The sequence below is a fragment of the Chelonia mydas genome, chromosome 3, assembly GCF_015237465.2.
Source record: "Chelonia mydas isolate rCheMyd1 chromosome 3, rCheMyd1.pri.v2, whole genome shotgun sequence".
Classification (NCBI taxonomy): domain Eukaryota; kingdom Metazoa; phylum Chordata; order Testudines; family Cheloniidae; genus Chelonia; species Chelonia mydas.
The window spans coordinates 39,157,078-39,179,868 of NC_057851.1; the positions used below are offsets into that span (position 1 = coordinate 39,157,078).

General features: G+C 41.8%; 1 protein-coding gene across 1 annotated transcript in view; it reads left to right on the plus strand.

Moving 5' to 3' along the window:
* The window catches only part of MYOM2 (myomesin 2), a 167,696-nt gene that overhangs the window by 48,160 nt on the left and 96,745 nt on the right, over positions 1 to 22,791 (plus strand). Inside the window, exon 2 of the mRNA XM_043542341.1 lies at positions 21,491 to 21,624. Coding sequence (XP_043398276.1) covers positions 21,518 to 21,624 — 107 coding nt within the window. The 5' untranslated portion in view covers positions 21,491 to 21,517. The remainder of the gene's footprint in view (positions 1 to 21,490; positions 21,625 to 22,791) is intronic.

A 22,791-nucleotide genomic window follows, 5' to 3' on the forward strand; every position in this document is an offset into this window, starting at 1 on the left:
AGTGAGCCTCTAGGACAGGGGATTTACTCCTGGATTACACCAGCAATGGCTACAGAGGCTGAGGACTCTGCTTCCCAGATTGCCTAGGGTCCAGAATGGAGATAGAACCAGCTAGCAACACTCCCAGAACCAACCATAAGCCAGAACTCAGAGGCAAAGGGTTTGGTTTTACTCTTGGTTTTGGCTGTGTTTGGAGCAGAGCAGAGCAAGAAACATCACAACCAGGGAAGACCCTTCTACCCTCCACATTCTTACCCAAAGGAGACTGAGTCATTTTGACAGGTTTCAGAGTAGCAGCCGTGTTAGTCTGTATCCGCAAAAAAGAAAAGGAGTACTTGTGGCACCATAGAGACTAACAAATTTATCTGAGCATAAGCTTTCGTGAGTTACAGCTCACTTCATCAGATGCATGCCATGGAAAATCTCCCCACTGTATTTCCCACAAGTACTCCTTTTCTTTTTGAGTCATTTTGGGATTTCTGGGACATTGGACAGTGTCATCTCAGCAGAGACCAGAAACCCAGGAGGCTGAGGAGAGAGTCACAGTTAGGGTACCAAGAACCAGTCTAACTGCACATTTGAATCCAGACCAGAGGGCAAGAAGGACAATTTTACCATCCACCCATCTTTAGCACTGCACCACCTGTCAAAGACTGAGCCTAAATTTGTTAGTTGCCTTGAAGGTGCTGAGAGGGAGCACAGCATGGTTTGTATTGGCTGTAAATGTTGGCAAGACAGAGTTTATGTATTAGTGTTTTTTTTTTATTTTCCTGATCCCCTTTTCCACTGTTCGCTATCCTGAGTTTGCCATACCTATTAAAGGCCCAGGTACTGTTTTATTACTCTGGCAATTGTGGTAGCTATTTCGTTTTGGTGTGTTCTGACTGACACTCCTCTGTATAAGATTGGTGTTGAACATTTTCCCAAGGGGCAGGCCCTCTATGTTCTCTGCAATAGGAAGGGTTTCCTTGAGTGGAGGGACCAGGCACCTTTAGAGGTGAAGCCAGGACCCAAACCCCGAGGAGAAAAGGGAGAAGGCTGCAGCCATGCCTGAGGGCTGAGTTATACATTCATTTATATTTTTGTTTTCTATTTTAACATTTTCTAATTCCCGGGTTCTTTAGCGGCTACTGTTCTCACTTCTATATTGTGGTGTGTGGCATCTATAGTAGATGTCCCTGTCGATCTTATCAGCTGCAGCACGCTAACAACTCGATCTCCTGTTTTGGTTTTTTCTTGTGTGTCTTGAGAGGCATGGTGGTTGGAAATCCTGGGCCAGATCCTTAGCTGTGATGAGCTTATGCTCATCTGGGTGGATGGAGCTCTAAGCCACCTTTCTGTGCTCCACTGATCCTGGTGTCCAAAATTGCCTCCAGCATAATTTGTTGCAGTCGAGGGCTGCACTTACAGCAGCTGGAGTGGTTCCACAGGGCCTGCTTTGCTGGCCATGGACTGGTGAGCGCTCTGGTTCTGCTTTCCCCTCCCTCTGAAATACCCCCTATGCTAAGGAAGTGAGTGGGTGGAATAAAGCCAGGCCCTCTGTCTTCCAGCTTAGGTGTCTCCCTTCCTAGTGTACTGACTCATGCGAATTCCATTCCAAGGCACCCATCTCTCCCCGCTCATTGTATATGGAGCCAAGGCACCTAACTCAGGCTTTGTGAGTCACAGTGATTTTCTAGGTACCTAGCTGGATTTATGATGTAATTGTCATCCCCCATAAGTACTCAGACATCAAGAGGGCCTCTCTAGGCTCAACACTTTCCCTCTCTACTCCTAGAGTATTTGCATCACTTGGGGAACACTGCCAGTGCATAAGATCAGGTACAAGTGTAACCAGACAGGCCACTCGAAGGGGGTGAGGGGAGAGGAACAGCTGTTCTAAGCATTCAGAGTGTTACAGTCTACATAGCTGTGATGTGATCAAGGCCTCGAGACATTTATTATGTTGGAAGGAAGCCTTTTTTGGTTTTGAAGCTTGCTTACTCTGCCTGTCTTATTATTTAACAGGTACTCTGCTGTAATATCCTGAAGCGTGGTACCTAATTGATACTGCTGTGTTAAGACAATAGAAATACAACATATGAGAATCATACTACCCCTGTTTTTTGGCACAAAAGTACTTTTAATAGTTACACTCTAGTACAATAACATCAAGCTGTCTGTGTGCATTCTGCAGTTTAGAATTAAGATAGCTGAGGGGCATTGCTCAAGTCATGTTTGCCTGTAGATTGTCCTGTCATTGATAAAGTTTTGTTTAAAATGTTGCATTTTTAATTTGAGAAAGGATTTAAGTCAGCATCTAGAACACCACCTTCAATTCTGGTCGAAGTGTCAGGAAAATACAGACAGATTTGGATGAATATTCGAACGGGCACTACATAAATGATTAAGAAGCTGGAGAGGTGACTTATGAGGAAAGATTAAAACAATGAAATATGGATAACATGGCTAAGCCACAGATGGGGGGCAAAATTCTACAGTCCATATTTGGGTAAAACTCCCACTGAAATCATTGCTTCTTTTCTTGAAAGGAGACTAAAGACCACAGAGTGGTTGATGGTGGCTGAACATAACCATTTGGGATAGACCCAGAGAGGGAGAATAATTAACAGTTAAATAGCAAGGAAAGAAGAATTAGCAAAAGCTTTCTGACATGGACAGCTATAGTAGAACATTGTGGAATAATTGCAAAATGGTAGCTCATTACCTGGGAGCTAGAAAACTAGCCAATTTTTGCCCTGATTTACACCCCATGCCACTTCAAGGAGTTGATTGAGGTGTGAATTCATGGCAGAATTTGCCTCTATGATTCAAATTTATTTGTGGTAGTGTAACCGTGTTGGTCCCTCGATATTAGAGATGCTTTTGAATCATAGAGAGACAAGATAAGTAAGGTACATTAGAAACTCAATTACAAACACCAGAGTTACAATCTGACCGGTCAACCACGTACCGCATTTGGACCCAGAAGTATACATTGTGGCAGCAGAAACAAAAAGAGCAAATACTGTGCAGTGCAGAGTTGTGTTAAACATAACTACTTCTTTTTAAAAAAAGGAAAATTTTAAAAAAGATTTGACGAGGGAAGGAAACTGTTTCTGTGCTTGTTTCATTTAAATTAAGATGGTTAAAAGCAGCATTTTTCTTCTGCATAAAGTTTGAAAGCTGTATTAAGTCAACGTTCAATTGTGAACTTTTGAAAGATCGACCACAATGTTTTGTTCAGAGTTACAAATACTTAAGAGTTACAAACAACCTCCATTCCTGAGGTGTTTGTAACTCTGAGGTTCGACTGTAATATCTTTTACTGGAGACAAGCTGGTCCAATAAAATATATTATTTCATCCACCTTGTGTCTGTGACTGAAAAGCATTTTAACTAATGGCCTGAAACCAGTTGTATAGTTGTTACCTGTGAAGTCATGTGGGGATCCATGCAGATGGACATGCATGTGATGATATGGACAGAGATTTCAATTTCTGCATGAAGTGGCTGCATGTGAATTGGAAGAGGACCTGGCCTATGAAGGGAGGTCAGTGAAAAGAAGCTGCAGGATGGAAGAGAAGAATCAGAAGTTTGACTCAAAGCCAAAGGCACTGTGTGGGCCAGGTCAGTGTGAGACTACTCTACCTCCTTGATATGGTAGCATGGAAGTAGAAATGTTATCCAGTTAAAATGGAGTAGCTTGTGTGCCAGGGACCTGAGCCCACTTCCTGTCTCATTCTTGGTCTGAACTCAGCTGGCCAGTGGCAATAAGCTATTCTAAAGAATTGCAGCAGTAGCGAAGAGTAGGAATTAAGGGTTCCAGCTGTTGTGATTCCTAAACTGGTCTAAGGAGTCTGTTCTGGGCTGAAGATCTTGTCCAGATATTAAGAAATCCTGATGAGTTAAACTTTTGCTTCCACCTTATTCCTTCAGACATTTATGGATAGAAATCATTTAGTCCCTGAACCAAAGGTGACTCTGCAGAATTGCATCATACCCCATACTAACAGTTCATTATTCTAGAGCACATTTGTGTATGTCTGTAAGCTCATCCAGTGCTGAATCATAGACTTTAAAGTCAGAAGGGACCTTATGATCATCTAGTCTGACCTCCTGCACAACGCAGGCCCCAGAATCTCACCCACCCACTCCTGTAACAAACCCCTAACCTATGTCTGAGCTATTAAAATCCTCAAATCATGGTTTAAAGACTTCAAGGTGCAGAGAATCCTCCAGCAAGTGACCCGTGCCCCACGCTGCAGAGGAAGGGGAAAACCCCCCAGGGCCTCTGACAATCTGCCCTGGAAGAAAATTCCTTCCTGAGCCCAAATATGGCGAAAGTGTGTGAGGTAATTTATTGGACTATCCACATGCTGTAAATGACATGCACTGATGTACATGCTAAACGAAACCTGAATGTAGAGCCCTGCATGGAACTATTTTTTTAATTTTGCTCCCATCCTGCCCTGCAATACCTACTCTGACGCCCATCCACTCCTGCATTGTTTGTTGCATTTTTATTTTCCTCCCACCTGCAAAAACCTTAGATCTCGCAAATCCTATAAGAGAGAGAGATTCCCCCATTCTAATAAAAAAAAAAAACCCCAACCCAAAACAAAATCAAAAAACAAAAAAACCACAATTTTTTCAGACACAATTTTTACCACTAAAAGAATAAAACAAATCTTGCTTAAACCATGTAAAAATACTTTAACTCCTGTTATAATAGACATCAAATCTCTTTCTATCCCTCATTTAAATTTAAGATCTAAAACCTTTATTTAAAAAAAAAAAAGATTTAGTGTTTTTCCACAAATTACTGCGGTCTGTCTTTTTTGCCCACCCTGCCTAAAACAAAGTACATTTTACCCTCGCCTGCTATTATGGAAGTGTGTCTTGTGGGACCTGTGGGCTCCAACTCCCGCTGCAGGGCTCCACCTGAATGGACCTGAATAATGGGAATACGATTAAACCTGCATAATGTCCTACAGTATCTAGTCAAAATTCTGACCTTTTTTGTCAGACACTTCAGGTTGTGAAGTTTTTTGAGTCAAACTACATCTTATTTGAGTCCAGCTTTTCAACTTCCTCCTCACCCCTCTTCAAAACTTATGTCGCTCAGGGGTGTGAATATTTCATCCCCCGAGCGACCTAAATTACGCTGGCATAAGCGCTAGTGTGCACAGCTTCTCCTGCTGACATAGCTACAGCTGCTCATTTGGGGTGGATTAATTATGCTGACGGGAGAGCTCTCTCCTATTGGCATAGAGTGGCTACACAAGAGATCTTACAGCGGCGCAGCTGCATCAGTACAGCTGTGCCGCTGGAAGCTCCCTAGTGTAGACATAGCCTAATAAGTGGTCTGTGTAGAACCTGCTTGTGTGCACTAAAGGTTGCCTACTGTGCTTTAACATAGTGCTGTTTGAAACTGTACTATGTTGAAGTGCACTAGGAAACATTCCAAGCCGATCATGCATTACAGTGTATACTACCGTAATAAGTAAGGTATATACATTACTCATTATAATATATACAAAGAGAAAACACCAATCCCACTCTCTGCTTTCAATTTTTGGATATCTATCTAAAACTCAATTGATAAAAATATACCCAGACAAATGAAATTAATCAACCCCCGAAAACAGAAGCCCTAGGTATGTCAGTGGTAGTTTTCCCACTAATTTCAGTGGGTTTTGGATTGGGTCCTTAGATAGCAGAATGGTAATTGAGAGTTTAACATATATTTATCTAAAAATAATTGGCCTATGCTTGTGTAAACTGGTTAGTGAGTATTACAGGTTCTCCTCTGTGCCCAATCCACAGAGAATATGGGCATCGGACATAAGGGATACAGTAGTTATCATATTTTGCATTTAATTGGTGGTCTGGAGGCACTTTACGCACACATGAATGAGTTCGGTAAGTATCAGATCTGGGAAAACGTATTTGTGAACATTCACTGTGTTCTAAATTGAAATTGACCTTGATAAAATTCACTAGCCCCTTCATTCGTCATGAACATTTGTATGAGCGTGATCCAATTCACAGAAAGAAAAAGCGTTTTGTATATTCAGTACACTTTTGTATTTGCAGTGGTAGTGTCCGCGTCGCCATCCTGAAACCCTCTTGCAGAGTGAGGAGGTGAAGAGGAAAGAGGCTAGTTTTAGATGAGGAGGAGAATGGCTGTAAACAAAATACAAATGAGCAGCAGTGGCAGCAAGGAGGTGGTGGAGTGTGTGTGAGAACTTCCAAAGAGATGGGTGGCGTGAGTGAAAGGTCCACTCTCTAAACTCCCTGTTCATTTTTTCCTTTTTCCTTATGTGGTGATGAGGAGTGTTTCCCCACCAGGATTCCTACCCAGTGCTAATCTGCTAAGGTATTTGCTGTGCACTGCTGTCACCTAAGTCACATGGGGGTGGTTGCTGCTTGCTGCCTAGATAACCTTTATAAACAGGAACAGTGCCTAAGGAAACTGCAGGGAACTGAATGTCTCGTAGAGGGAGGGTGACAGACACAGCAGGAGGTAATCAGGCCTAGGAAACTTAACCTTTCCCTCTCCTCTTTCAAATAAGATAGAACATTCTCTCTGGCTCTCCACCTGGACCCCAGATTTAATAATAATACTGAGTTGCAGATTGAGGGAGAGGAGAAGAGAAGAGCCTGATTTATTGACTATGTAATGAACTTTGCAGTCACTTTTCCCTGTCACATTCACACCAAGGGAATTACTACAAGCTAAGCAGCTGTGAAGGAAATCCAAGTGGATTTTCCATGATTTTTCAGTGCACAACACCCACTATCATAAAATGGACCCCAAAAACCTTATCCAATGACCACATGAATAATTAGTATTACTGCACAGTTTGAAATGTATTTTCAAATACTTCATCCCCCAAATCATAGAAAACTGTCAATATGCTAGGAACATTTGAAGAAATCAAGAGTTAAAAGATAGAATTTTAAAATCCATTTATAATCTGGGAGGATGCGTCGCTTCCTTAGGAACAGGAGAGACGTAAACCAAGGGATATATATAAAGACCTGAAAAACCAGCTGAAGGTGCACCTAGCAGCATTCAGATGCCCAATGATCACCTTGGGATAATTGGTGCAAACACTGTGGGGTGACAGGGACACTTTCCCCTTTCTTGCCAAATTTTTATTATCCCGTTGATGTCCCCTACTAAGCCCCTGCAGGGCTAATATGTTCTCTCTCCTGGTTTCTTCCCTGTCCTCACCATCCAGATTTTCATGTGTGGTTTCACCATTGGTTAAGGTTACCACTGCTTAACCATCCCAGAACTAAAAATCTTTCTACCCGGTACAGCTTGGAAGGTCTTCATAGAGATCAGTGGTGCAAAGGTAATTACAAAGGCCCAGGTTTTGCAAGGTACTTAAGCACATGCTCAACTTCAAGCACCGGAATAATTCTATTGTTACCTTGTTGAATGCAGGCCAAAGAAAGTGCATCCTGGGGAAGAAGATGAATTTCTACATTTCTGAGGGCCAGGGATCTGGGCGGAAGAAACCTTGAGTTTTCAGAGGAAGCCTGGTATATTTGAGACAGTAATCTCCTTTTGGTATCACATTTGATGATACCAGTCTGGATTCTTTCTGGATAGCAGGCACTTCCCGTGCTTAAAGTTTATCACCACCTGTCATAAAAATAAAGGGAAGGGTAACCACTTTTCTGTATACAGTGCTATAAAATCCCTCTTGGCCAGAGGCAAAACCCTTTCACCTGTAAAGGGTTAAGAAGCTAAAATAAAAGCACTGGCACCTGACCCAAAATGACCAATGAGGGGACAAGATACTTTCAAGTCTGGAGGGCGGGGGAACAAAGGGTTTGTCTGTCTGTGTGATGCTTTTGCCGGGAACAGATCAGGAATGCAGCCTTACAACTCCTGTTAAATTAGTAAGTAATCTAGCTAGAAATGCGTTAGATTTCCTTTTGTTTAATGGCTGGTAAAATAAGCTGTGCTGGATGGAATGTATATTCCTGTTTTTGTGTCTTTTTGTGACTTAAGCTTTTGCCTAGAGGGATTCTCTATGTTTTGAATCTGATTACCATGTAAGGTATTTACCATCCTGATTTTACAGAGGTGATTCTTTTACCTTTTCTTTAATTAAAATTCTTCTTTTAATAACCTGATTGATTTTTCATTGTTCTTAAGATCCAAGGGTTTGGGTCTGTGTTCACCTGTACAAATCGGTGAGGATTCTTATCAAGCCTTCCCCAGGAAAGGGGGTGTAGGGCTTGGGGGGATATTTTGGGGGAAGATGTCTCCAAGTGGTCTCTTCCCCTGTTCTTTGATAAAAAGGCTTGGTGGTGGCAGCATAAGGTTCAAGGACAAGGCAAAGTTTGTACCTTTGGGAAGTTTTTAACCTAAGCTGGTAAGAATAAGCTTAGAGGGTCTTTCATGCAGGTCCCCACATCTGAATCATGAGTTCAGAGTGGGGAGGAACCTTGACACCACCATTATTACAAATGCTGTTTCCTTGCCATCCCCTTCTGTAGCTGCCAATATCCTTGTTATGCCACATGCCGCATCCCTCCCCATGAGCTTCCCATATTGTTTTTCTGCCCCACACCCTGTTCCTAGTGTCATGTTGATGTACAGCCAGGAACACAGAAAATAAGTGAGGTCACAACAGTGGATAGTACTTTTGTAGTGATAACCAGGAGGTGACAGCCAGCCATATTCTTAAGGCACCTAAGGCTAACATTTAGGCACCACTGATATTCATGAAACCACCATTCAGCTGCCACCTAACCCTGTAGGTGCAAAAGTTTCTGCCGGTAGGCATGTGCAAAACTGCTTGGTGCCTAAGCTCATGCCTAAACCCCAGTGGGATTCTCAAACCATGTGTTCCCCAGTTTATCTTGCCTGCAGGGCTCAATCTAGTAGGCATGCTCACAGCACACCTAATCTTCACAGAAGACAGCTGGGAACAAGCAGGTCAGGAATTTTCCCCAGGATACCCAAAAGCATGTTCCCCAGGATTCCCAAAAGCCTCACAGATAGGACACTCCCCTGAGATGTGGAAGATCCAGATTTGAATTATCTCCTTTGGAGCCGGGACTTGAAGTCATGGTTCCCACATTCCCAGTGAGCGCCCTAACCCCACCAAGCTAGTGGGTGTTATGGGGTAGAGCTCCCTCAATCTCTCCTGTTGAACCTGCTCCACTTTGTAAAATTAGCTATTCATTGGGGCAGGGACTTGTGCCATGTCCACTAGACTACAGAGTCTCTTTGCTTTTTCACTGGACAGGACAGGGCTGACATGACCTAGGTTCCTACTTCCAGGAGATGTTCTCAGCTAAGAATCCCCAGCAGAGAAGGTGCTTCCCTCCAGCCCATCAGTCAGGTGCCTCAAGCCCTTTGTGGATGTGGGCCTTAAGTCCCACCCCTTTCCTCTGCATTTTACCCCTGGCTACTTTAGGTGAGTTCCTTCTCAGCTCGCTGATTTTTGTGAATCCCTTTCTCAGATGCTTAACTCTACCCACACAAGACATGGGGAGCCTACGCACTGAACTTGGGACTGTGAATTCCACTGGGCAGCAGGGTGCCTCGCATTTAGGCATTGGACCTCTGGGCATTGGATGCCTGTGTCAGCTGTGTGAATCTAGCCCTCACTCTTTCAATGCCTTCTAGCTTATGTTCTTTGCTTGTCTGCCGCTTCACATTGGACCTGATTGAATACCCACTCAGGACAAGGGGACTCTTTCCTCTGCCTTCAACAGGAGTTGGATCAGGCCTGCCTACTGCATGTTGTGTCCTTTGGACTCTGGTCCTTTGTTGCAGCCCAGAAGCCACAGCTCTGTGGGCATGTTTCCACACAACTGACATCTCCTACTATACCCTGAATAAAGGGCCTGCAGTTGAAGAGATCCTGAGTGTAATCCAAGACAGGGCAGGCTGTACATTCCTATGGTCAGATTTTTAAAGACAGTAAATATACAACAAGGCACTAAAAGGCAGAGGGTGTAATCAGAACTTAACAGTACCCCTGAAAACCAACACCCCCACCCAAAAATACAACAGGAGACAAGAGGGAGCCACGAGTGAGCTCTTGCTCTTATATATTACATGTTAATTACTCTAACAGCTGTCTCTGTGGCAACAACCTACATTCATTGCATATGCACTCATACCACCTCATCTGCCTATAGAGATGTAACAGATTTCGTTGAGCTCCCTCTGCTGGACAGTTGCCAAACTGCTGAAAGAGTTTCCCAATGCTGAATCCCACATATCTGCTGGTGCTGGGCAGGGTATAGACACTGTCCCTGGCTTTGGGCCTCTAAGCATACACTCCAGGTCTGACACCCCTCTCGGCAGTGGGCACAATATAGTCCAATTGCCAAGGCCATGAAACTATTGCCATCTTCCCAACCCTCTCCAGCACCTCTTGCATGTTTCCCAGAATCCCAACAAAGGTGGGAGCGTTCTGGGTTACAGTTTGCCTCTTCAGGGGGACGCAGAAGTGAGAACAAACAGATAAACTTTGTAAAACATCATTACTGTTTACTTAGGTAGCACGAGAAATACACAGACCTACATAAAACAATAAACACACCTATAGGCATTTCCCTGCCTCAGGTTCCTCCCCACTCCAGACAGTTCTTGAGTTTAGGACAGGATCCTTTTCTTGAAGTTGGTGGTTTCTCTTCAGAATCACAGTACCTCTCTAGGTCAGCTACTTTCTCTGCCCTTGGTCAGTCCCACAGTCAAACCAAACCCTCCTGCTACAAAATTCCTCCCCAAAGCGTCCTGTCTCAGTGAATCTCTTGAGTTTATGTCTCACCAACAATACCTGGTTCCTTATTCTGCTGCTGGGAATTTTTCTCACTCTATTTCTCTAGTCCCCTGCAGAGAAACTTGGCTGAACTGGTTTCTCTAGCCTTCAAGGTTTCTCTAGCCTTTCCACCTAAAAAATGACCATTTAAAGGTCTAATGACCCACCACTGTATCTGGTCTGGGAGAAATAAGCTACAGCCCTGTCAGCAAATGGTGGATTCCACATCCACATCAAAGCATTCCATGATACAGCAATTTCATACTAACAACTTGATAATATCAAATAGAATTCATAAATTGTACATAGACAAATTCCCCAGATTGTCACAATTGCTCTAACTCTATCTAATTTACTTTGTAATTCATGGCCAGCTACTGTAAAATAATTCTAATCTATAGTTTACACCTGTCATTCATGGTTGTGATATCAGAGTAGGGAATTGTGATCTCATTATTTTTAAAATACCAAATAATACAAACTATCAACTTTAAAATTCAAGGTGCTGGTCAGCTATTAGTTTCTATAATGCTCTTTTATACCTATCCCAGCATTTCAGTTTTTATTTTTTGTTCTTTGGGCTGAATCATAGAAAGAAAGGGAAGAGGAAAATTGCTTCAAATTTAGCTTAAAAAAAGATGTAATTTTAACGGTGCTTTTGTTTGGGAGAGAAAACATGGAAACTAGTGGTGAAATTGCCTGCCATCCATTCTCATGCTGGAGAAGACTATCCCAGCAAAATGAAACTGCTGCCTTGTAAGGGTTTAATTAGCATTTATCCATAGCCATTATGGATGTCTGGAATCTTCTGACAAAATATTTTTCATTGGAAAGTGTCAATTAATTGAAAATGGAACTTCTTGTGGGAAAGAGTAGGTTTTGCCAAACTGCTTTTTTAAAAAAACTTTTGAAAAGCTTTGACATTTTCAAAACGAAAAAAAAATCAATTTTTCTGGTCAAAAAGATTTTGTTTTGAAGTATAAGCTAATTATAATTAAAAAAGGTCAAAACTGAAACCAAATGTTTCAAAATTATTGAAATAAAGCATTTAGATTGACCCAAACTACGGGTTTTTTTCTGGTTGTCGAGTCTTGAAAAGTTTCAAGATTTCTTCTTATCCCAATTTGGGATGGGAAATATTTCAAAATCTTGAAAATTTTCCAGGATTAGAAAACCATTTTCTGCCCATCCTTAATAGCCACACAAACACTGATTGCTAAGAAAGCTAAATTAGGAAGAACAAAAGCCCCTACAAGCCCTGCCCATCTAGTACTCCCATGCAAGTGCCAGGCAAACTAACAGTGCTTGCTATTGGTGGAGTACAGAGATTGCTCAGTCATAGTTAAGGTTAAGATTCTGTCAAGGATATTTTTAGTAAAAGTCAGGAATAAGTCGCAAGCAATGACAGGTCATGGGCAATAAACAAAAATTCACGGACGCCTACAACCTCTCTCTGACTTTTACTAAAAATACCCTGGGGATCGGGACTGATAGTCAGAGCACTGCTGGGGGCTGACCTCTGGCAGTTGTTCCAGTTCTGCTGCTGCTCCTGCAGTAGGGGCTAACCCAACCCTGGCTGCTGCTCCAGCCTTGGGGGTCGCTGCTCCGGCAGCCCAGGGCTGACAGTTGCTCCAGCTCTGCCCCAGAAGAAGTCCCGGAAAGTCCAAGAATCCGTGACCTCTGTGAAAGAATCCTACCCTTATTCATAGGCCCTGTGTGGATGCATATCACCATAAAGATGACAGGGAAATGCGGGGAGGTGGAGTTATAAACCAGCACCCCTACCATACTGACCCAGGGAGCTGGCTGGCAACACAGGGAAAAAGTTGCACCATCCTTGGGGAAGGATTAGGCTCATGATGTGCATTTAGTGTCAGGGCTTCCTTTGGGACAGCACATGTTTGGACCAACCCTACACAGGTAAGTACTTAAAGGTACAATCTAGCACATCCTTATTTCTCTGATCAGTAATTAAAAGATGAAATAGCTGCATATAGCCCTATCCATACTAAAAAAAAGGAACTTAGCATTAAAACAGTTGGAAAAGCAGGGTACCAAATTGTGCTTAAGCCTGGTGCACACGGCAAACATTATCTGGACTACCACAAGTCACTGCCCTTCCAGGCAATGGGTCAGAAGCTCTAATCCAAAGTGCAAGTATGGGTGTGCTCATCCAGTTTTGCCAACATGGCTCAGAACCAGTAAAGTGGTCCAGTGACATGGGCAGGGCTTTCAAGTGTTTATGAAACCTGTCATAACAGGAGAAGTAGTGGGCTGGCAAGATGCAGAGAAGAAGGGAGAATGCTATGAGGGAAGAGGCCTACAGCAAGAGGGTGGCAGCACTCAAAGTGGGGCAGAGTGGCTAGAAGCGTGGGATAGATCCTTTGCCAGAACTCTATAGGAAATTTCTGGGAGTATTGTGAACTTAAGGGAATGTTGTGCATTTAATTATATTCATTTAATAAAAGGACTTAATAGGCCTTTTACACACACACACACACACACACACACACACACACACACACACAATTTGATTTACAAGAAACATCATTCATGTAGTTTGTTATGCCAGGCACCAGAAACTCTTGATGCATTTATATTGTCATTCACCCAGTTGTGTCTTGAGTCCACTCCTTAACATGTGAATGGGGGTGCTATCTTGTTGTCTTCATATAAATCTGGTAACAATTAATCCTTCACTTAATAAATGTCTGGTCCCAATCCTGTGAGGTACAGAGGGCACCCAACTTCCATTGTAATCAGTAGGAAATAGGGGCACTCATGACCTCCCAAGATAATGCCCTTTGTGTGTGTATTTTTTCTGCCTCTATATACACCCACATATCATATACATGCACATTCCTTATAAGTTACATACTGTGCATACAGTAGGCAGAAACACCTCTCTTTTTAACCAGGAAGCTAACTGATTGATGATTAAGATTTTGGAGGTAAGTGAGTAGGAGCTGGGCTCTTTCTTTCTTCCCATGTTAACAAGGCTTTTTTAATATAGTTGACATGGCTTAACATATGGCGACAATGTTTTTTATAATCCAAGCAGCCCTTAAGGAGGCATTGGGGAGGCTCAATTTACAGCTCAAGGCACCAGGAGGATCTTATGTCTCCACTAATAAGACTTTAAAGTATATGGCTCCTCACTGGCCTTTGAAGTCATTCTTGTTCTTTAAGTTTCACCTACACACAAAAAATGAGATTTTTAAATTGTTTTCTTATCCTTGACTTGGATCACTTTCACACAGAACATGACTCTGTGGGGAAATCCTTATCTTTAGGTCAACATTTGCTCTTTTTAGGAGAGAGATCTGTTCCCAGCTCAAAAAATAATATTAAAAAAAAATAACACGGCAGATTTTTTCCGTTTAAATTACACTTTCACGCCTATTAGACTGACCTCACTCTTGGGAGAACCAATCAGTTGATTCTATATATAGCAACACATCTGCCCATAAATGGGCGGGAACGGGTAGTAGCCTCTCTTTAGAGAGAGAAATTATTTTTGTTTTCCTCAGCCAGAGCCTGCTAAGCTGAGTGAGGCTGTTCGTCCTCTCAGCTGTGCAATTTTTATTTCTCCCTAGGTAAGTATGTTTCCATTTTTTAAAAAAATTCAGAATCAACAGGAATGATGATAGAAAAATGTTATATACTTTTCTGTACAAAATATATGACCCGTATTGGGGAAAAAAATAAAAAGGCATAATATACATTTACAAATAAAAGAAAAATGACAAAAGGAGGGGAAAATATTGCATGGCGTTATTCTGTTCATTAATTTTACTTTAATGGATATTATTGTATTTTCATCATTATCTTTCTACATAAATACAAACTCAAGGCAGGTGGGTACATATGCTTTCCTTATTACAAATACAGAGTTCCTCTTTCTTCTGTATTTTCTTAAAAAAAGAAGAAAAAAATAATTTAATCTTGAATATAAACTTAATATATATATATATCTTCTTACTATATGTTCCATTCTATGCATCTGATAAAGTGGGTTGTAGCCCACAAAAGCTTATGCTCTAATAAATGTGTTAGTCTCTAAGGTGCCACAAGTACTCCTATTCTTTTTGCGGATACAGACTAACACGGCTGCTACTCTAAAACTAGTCTATTTTTGTCAGTTATATTTTCAAGTACCTTTCTTAAAAAAATAGATTTCTGATTGTTATTGCTTTGTGTTCCTTGACGTGTTTTGATCCTCCAGAAAATTCCAGCTAAATACCTCTGATAGAGCTTTTGGAATTGCACTCATGCTATTGAAATTATGCCTGCTAGAAAGAGATAGTGGAATTGGATGATTACACATAAGAGCCAATGAAAGTGTTGTAATGAAGGATAATGGATGTTGGAATGCTCGGCAGCGACTCACTTTCACTATCTCACTGTTTCACATTCTTTGTCCTCCAGTTAAAAGGACAGGGTGCATTTACAATGTGACTGGGAATCTCCATACTTTACAGAGAGTCTGTTACAAACTACTTTTGTATGTGGAAAGTTAGGATGATTACATTTCGTGCCATGTGGATTATATTTATTGGGCCAAATGCAGCTCTTGTGTAAGCAGTTTTAGTGACTTTGGACTCGTTCTAAAAGTCAGAACAAAATGTTTATAAAATCATTTGTTTTTGCTCTGAACATTTAAAATCTTCTGGAGAAAAGTTAATCAGTGTATGTACCCAGTCTGGGCCAGTTTCTGCCTGGACCTTACATATGGGCATTGTGGAAAGAGTTAAAAAAGGAGCCTTCACCCCTATATAGCCCACATAAGGACCAGGCAGAATTACAGTTCTTACAGTCATGGACATACAATAATGGTTCCCTCCCTACTCCCCTGAAGGTTCATGGTGCCCTTCAGGAGGGTGCCCTAAGAGGGTGAGGAGGGGTGTCCAGGAGGCAGGGCCATGGCTCCGCCTCCTACCTCTGTGCTGGCAAGCACAGCTGGATGGCTGCACAGGGGAGCATATGCACCAATGAAGGGGTGAAGCAGTGTGCAAAGCCTCCCTGGACACTAGGAAGGTCCAGGAGGATCTTGCCTGTTTGAGCCAAACTGCCTCCATATTTCTCCTTATTGGGGACTATGTGCAACTTGCATAATCTAGTCCTAAACATTTTTTTAGTTTGAGAACTCTAATTGTGTTTGGCTCTTGAATACACTAGTATTTACACAGAAACATCAGCATTTAAGTAGTTTCACAAATAAAAAAGGGAAAGTAACATCAGATCCCATAAATTCAATTCCATCCTGATTAATTATCTCCTGACTGATATCTGAGAGCAACAGATGACCCTTGATCTTTACACAAGACTTCCATAGGCATCCATGTGAGTCCTACATATTAAACTGTGAGAGAATGTGTCTTTGTATAGGAATTTCTAAGAGACCAATGTAGCCATCTGAAAATTACTTGATGTGTTCTGTCTGAGGTCTTAGGGTACTTCTGGAATATGGGCATTTGAATTAAGTGGCAGCTGGGAGTTTCTTTTCTTCCATCTTTTACAATATAGTACAGGCAACTGGGAATTAAAGATATTCTAGTGCTCTAACAGTTACACATAATGGGCTGTAAAGGGGAAAAATAGAGGACCCAAAACGGAGCATATTACTCTTCATTAAGTGATAAAATAAAATAGTGTAATCATTAGTGTAATCACAGCAGGCATTGGACAGCAGCTAGTGTATGGAAAAATATGAGTAGAGGCATATGCTGCAAAATATGTGGAAGCCATGAGATTCCTACAGAAAAGTAAGAATAAGGATATGTGCAGAAGCAAAGGAGCAGGCTATACTGATCTTTCAGCTAGCATACCCAGGTAGGGTTCAGTCAGAGCAGGCAAGAGCTTGTCAATCACTCTTTGCACTTTTGCAGCCAGACAAGGGCAGAGACGAGCAGAGAAAGTACATACTGTGTGGTGCAGACTTGGCAATGGGGAAAAGATGCAAATCTGCAAGCAGCAAGGCAGTTAAGATAGATGAAATGTACGGTAGAGATGGTGGAACGCAAGTTGTCATGGGAACACAAGTTGTCTATGGGGAGCACAATCATATTCTCCATCTCACAGCAGTCGATAATCCTGCTGACCAGTTTATTGCGGGAGGGCCAGTGCCCAGGGGCTGTGTTTATGAGCTTATTAGAGTTATTACTGGTACTTTAAATCTTAAATGAAATCATTCATCTGACTAGCTAGCTTTACATCTAACCCCACCTCCTTTGCCACAAATGCACCTACTTTTTGAAGGTACTGTCCCGCAGTTCTTGATAAGCTGCTTTTGTACTCCAAATGTTATTATTGTGTTATGAGTCTGTGCATAGCCTGACCCCTGAACTCTGCCTTCGCTCTACTTGTGACTGACTACCGTATATTGCATAGATAACACAAGTAAATATTCACATGTGACCCTCTCTAACTGACTTGAATAATCTAATTACTCTGCTAAATAGAAGTATGAATTAAACTGTTTTATATTTTATTTAGAGTCTCTAATCTTCTGGGCAGGGACCATGTCCTTGTGTTTGTACAGTGCCTAGTGCAATGGAGTCCTGATCTTGATTGGGGTCCATGGGAGCTGCAGTGACAGAAATATATATATAATATATATTTAAAATTAACAATAACCAATTGACCAGTTATACCAATGGGAGTTCCATATGAAGAAAGAGGGCAGAATGGGGCCCAGATACTACCCTAGAACGCTAGCTCTTCATGTAGAATTCTTTGTGAAGTTAATGGGAGCTGTGTAGCCGAGATTCAAGGGCAGTGTTTGACCATTAGGTCATATTGTATGTTGGCTCCATGGGAGGAACTCTTCTTAACATATGCGGGAGTCAAATATCACAAGTAGGATATGGCCTTGGATGCCAAATTCTGAAATTTTGACTCTTCAATACTCCCTGACTGCCATGACTTTAAGGGGAGTTTCTCCTGACTAGACCAAGGACTAAGCAAAGAAACTGTAGGTTTTGCTATCTGTAACTGTTTAATTGAATTGACAGTCTTTAATTTGATGATAACTTTTGGGGTGGCTACACTAGGGTTTTGTGTAAACAATTCCCTCTGCTACTCACACTGGTTCAGCTGCACGGATGGGAGAGCTAGTGGAGCCAGGTCTCCAGTCTGCGACTAGTATATTAAGCCCCATGGGTGACATCCTGGATTACTGAAATCAATGGCAATACTCCTATTGACTTCAGTGAGGCCAGATTCTTACCCACGTATCGTGTTATCTAGCTCTGTCCCAGGCAACCTGGCAAAATCCATCCATCTCAGAAAAATAAAATGTCATAAATACAATGTATCACAATAGATAAACAGGAGCAGACCCGACAAAAGACTTCTCACAGAGAACACAGCATCTCCCATCTCATATCCACCCCATAATACCTGGGGTTAATCCTAACCCTATTGAAGGCAATGGGAGTTTTGCTCTTGACTTTAATGGGGCTAGGATTTCACCCTCCCCCTACCCCAGATATCCATCTAAAAGGACTGACTTTGCAGCACTTCTGAGTATTAAGCATATACTTCACAAGCATTGTACCTAATGATATTACATTTTGAACTGGTGCCAGGCAACAGCTTCCCTCTCTGTTAACAGAAGGCTAAATAAATCTGGCTGCTCACATGTCCTCTTAATTACTTCTAGTGAGGATCTCCATTCGAGCTGGTTGGCCATTTGTGTTTATATTCTATATAAAGTTTGGACAAACACTTTAGAATGTCTGAACCCTAATTATGAGGAAGTCTAGGAATTGAGTCATTTGGAATAAAGGGAAAGAGACACACTTCTCTGAAAAGTTAATTTTATTTTTAGAAGAGAATTATGAACTTCAAAGTAGCAAAACCTGATCCACCAGCCACATGCATCTGATTCTGCTGACGTACATTTGGTCTCAGTAGGAGTTATATGCATAGAAAGTATAAGAACCTGGGACCATGTGGGTTCTGGGCCACCAATGCTTCTGCATCACCATTGGAAGCTTAGGCTACGTTCTGCTGGAGGATCCTGTGAAACTAGACCCTCCAGGAAGTACTGCCCAGCAGGGTGTAAGTGGCAGCCCTCTGCAGACCACTGGTTGGCTCATGTTGGTATATAAACCAGGAAGCCATCATGGGCAGCTGTCTGAGGAATGATACAGACTAGCTGCTTGCTTCTGCTCCAAACCTTGCCTTGCTGTGACTTAGACTGTGCTTAGACTGTGGCTTCTGACCCTGATTTGTCCCTGATTCTGCGACTTTTCTGCTGTCTGTAATCTTGTGCCTGGCCCTGACTCCCTGGTATCCTGACCTAGCTCAACCCCAACTCTGCCACTTGCCTCCCACCTGCAACTTGGTGCCTGGTATCCTGACCAGGTTTCACCCTGACCCTGCTACTTGTCTCCTGACCACATCTTGATAACTGACTGGTGCACACAGGCTGCCCACTGCCTGACCCTGACCGAAAGGATGCAGGATTGGGTGCATGACAAAGAGCATGTGGGGATATTCACAAAATAGCTTAATTGGACAAATCTAGCCTGAAAGCAAACACAGGTTGATCCTAACACAGCTGTGTCAATAGTGGAAGTGAGGGGATCCAGGAGCTTGTTTGTTTGCACCTACATGTCTCTGTAGAAACTAATTGTAAAAAGAGCTAGAGACATCAATCAGAGACTTACTAGAGTAAGAACTGCAGGACGGACTCCTTTTATCCTTTGCTTCCGGAAAAGCTCATATGCTACCTGAGAATTCTAATTCTATTTTTCCAAGACTTTGTTGCTGCAATTAAACAGTTATAATGCTTTCTTCAACAAATGAATGAATGAGTAAAATAAAAATAAAAATACTTAAACAAGGTATTATTAGGGCTGCTTGAAAATTTTCATGTGTCAATTTTTTATAAAAATGTTATCAAATTTTTGTTTACCATTTATTTTCCATTTTCAAACTAAGACATTTTTGCACATGAATTTTTACAAATTTGAAATAATTAAAAACAATCTTACCATGTATTTAAACTGGCAAAATCAAAATCATTTTGTTTAAAATGGAAAAAGAGAAACAAATGTTTTCAATAAACATTTATATTAATGCATTTTGTGTGAAAAAATAAAAAAAATGAAACTAACATTAGTTTTTGTTTTTAAGTGTGATTTTCATTTTATTTTTGGCTTGCTCTAAGTTACAAGACTCCTGTATTTTTCTTGAAATATAATATCCAGTTAAGTTGAATAGATGTATTATTCATGTCAGTTCTAAAATATAGCTTTGCTCGCTAGTTGATACATTTCCTGATCTACAATGTGAAACAGAACATGGATTAAAATATGTCCCTATCACTGCCTTTGATTTAAATAAGAAGTTATTTTGATGTGAGTATCTGAAGAAGTTTACAAGATGCATCTATTTCTATTTGACCTCCTTTGAGTTTTGTACTCTATATATGCAGTAATAATGGCTACTTGTTAGATCTTCTTGAAGTTGGGGAAAATAATTGATTATGATGGGTGGAAACCTGAGGACCATACCTGGGGACAGAATTTGCTGGTCCTGGTGTGGGCACAGTGAAGATGAGGAAGGTGCAAGGAGTCTTCTTCCCCACCTCATGTGGCCCACAAAAGACCCAGTCCCTCTGTACGCCTTCGGGGCAGGAAGGAGGTGGACCAGCATGCTGTGGAGGAGCAGGCTGGACCCCACAAAGGGATGTAATGGCTGGCACATTCCCCCTGTACTCCAGGGATCTAGTCCTCACTAAGGCAAATACTCACTGACCTCACTGGGAATTTGCCTGACTAAGGACCTCAGGATTTGGCCCAAAGTGCTTTGCAAACTTTATATATAGGAATTGCTCCACTCACCACTGAAATGCAACCACCTCTACTGTGGAATGTGGCAGCTGTTCAGCTGCTTGCAGCAATCCTGTATGACCATTTAGGGCAGAAGAACAGGAAGTGAAGAATCCCTGTCCAACTGAAACTGCAAGAGGAATTTAGGCAGGCAGATTATAATTATGCTATCTGTAATTTATCCAGGACACTGGTGGTAGCATCCCTACTTTTTCAAAAAGGTGTCATTGGATTTTTAGTGAACACAAATGGATAATACCTCTGGGAGCACAATAGCTTTTCCTGACTCCATGCATGGGAATTACTTTAGTTTTGAGTCAGTGGGAAGTATGTCATATGAGGTCTCCCATCCAAGTACTGATCATATCCAGCCAGATTTAGGTCTGGTCTACAGTACGGGGGGATTGATCTAAGTTATGCAACTTCAGCTATATGAATAACGTAGCTGAAGTCGACATATTTAAATCTACTTATTGCAGTGTCTTCACTGCGGTGTGTCGATGGGAGAGCGTGTCCCATCAGTTTCCCTTGGCTTCTCACTGAGATGGAGTACCAGAGTCGATGCTAGAGTGACCAGCGGTCAATTTATCGCATCTATACTAGACACTATAAATTGACCCCCGCTGGATGGATCGCTGCCCATAGATCTGGCTGGTAGCGTAGACATGCCTTTATTTAGTGAGCTCACAGCCTGAGGTGGCTATATTAATCAGATATGACTTTGTCATTCATAAAATGGAATTGCTCAGGCCATAGTAAAATCACAAATACTTCAGCAAATAACAGTATTGTAAGGTTCTCAGGAAAGCATCATAATGGGTTGAAAGCCTTGGCTAAATATGACTGCCACTACTTATTTTGTAGGAGTTGGGGCCTGGAGGAAATTGCAGCATGTCATCGAAGAGAGCTCCATTTTACCAGAGAAGGCATAAACACTTTGATCAGTCCTACCGCAACATTCAGACAAGATACTTGCTCCAAGAATATGCAGCAAGAAAGTAAGTATCACACATTTCCCATCAGTGTAGAGGAGCTTTTGGTGCAGAGGAATCCATTTCAAAATGTAGAATTTTGTAAAAGAAAAAAAAGTGACTTTGTTCTGAATTTCAGACATATGGAGAGCAATGGTTCTCAACCTTTTTCATACTGTGAATCCTCTGTCCCATGATCTCCCTGCTATCTAGCTGGGACCCCCTTTATTTAGCAATATGGAACGGTCATGGCTCCCTGATAGCTGTTCATTACTGCCAGGTTGGAAACTCCGTCCGGAAAGCAAAGCAATGACTCATAAAAACTCTCTTTGATTTTAGGGATGACCATTGCTATAGCATATATCTAAGCACGGGTGCCGTGTTTTTTTTTTTTTTTTTTTTAATTCTTCCTGCCAAATCTGTTCCTTGAAGATGTTCACTGCCTTGAAGGGGGCCTCATGCATTTTGGGCTATTCCAGGTTGTGGTCCTTGGGATTCTTATTTCCCCTTTTACACCAAGTTACAATTTCTCTCATGTTCAAAATGCCTTTTCTTACCCATGGGTTCAAGGAACCATATGTCTCAAGTTCTGTTGCTAGGGCTACCTGAGATCACCTTTCTCCCAGGGTGTTACTGCAGCACTTCAGATCATCTGAGATGCTTGAGTTGATTGGCCCCACCTGCTATAAATGGAAGGGGGGCTACTGGAAGAGTGTTCACTGTGAGGGGTACATGCTCCTGGAATACATTTCATTCCCTGGTTAATCAGGCCATTTGGTGGCCTTCAGAACATGCCACAAGACTAGCATGCAGGGTTAGAAAAGTGGGGTTGGGAGTTGTTGTTTAGAGGTGGGAAGATACTGTAGGAGGCCTGTGCTCTCTGTTGGATGTTTCATAGGAGGGCTTATTGGCCCTGATATTTTACTGAAATTGTTTTTATAAAATTGTGCAATATGGTCAGAGTTTGGGATGGGCACAGTGAATAAAGACACTGTATTAAATTACATAAAAGGGCTGACAGCCTCCACTGAGATGATAACACTACTGGGCATTAGATACTAAGGATGCATGGGAGTGAATGTAACCCAACTTCAGTGTGTGAGACCCCATGTGTAGCTTAAAGTGTAAGTTTCTCACACAACACGGCACAGTTCCATTCAGCTGCTTGAATATAATGTCTTTGAACTTTGTCAT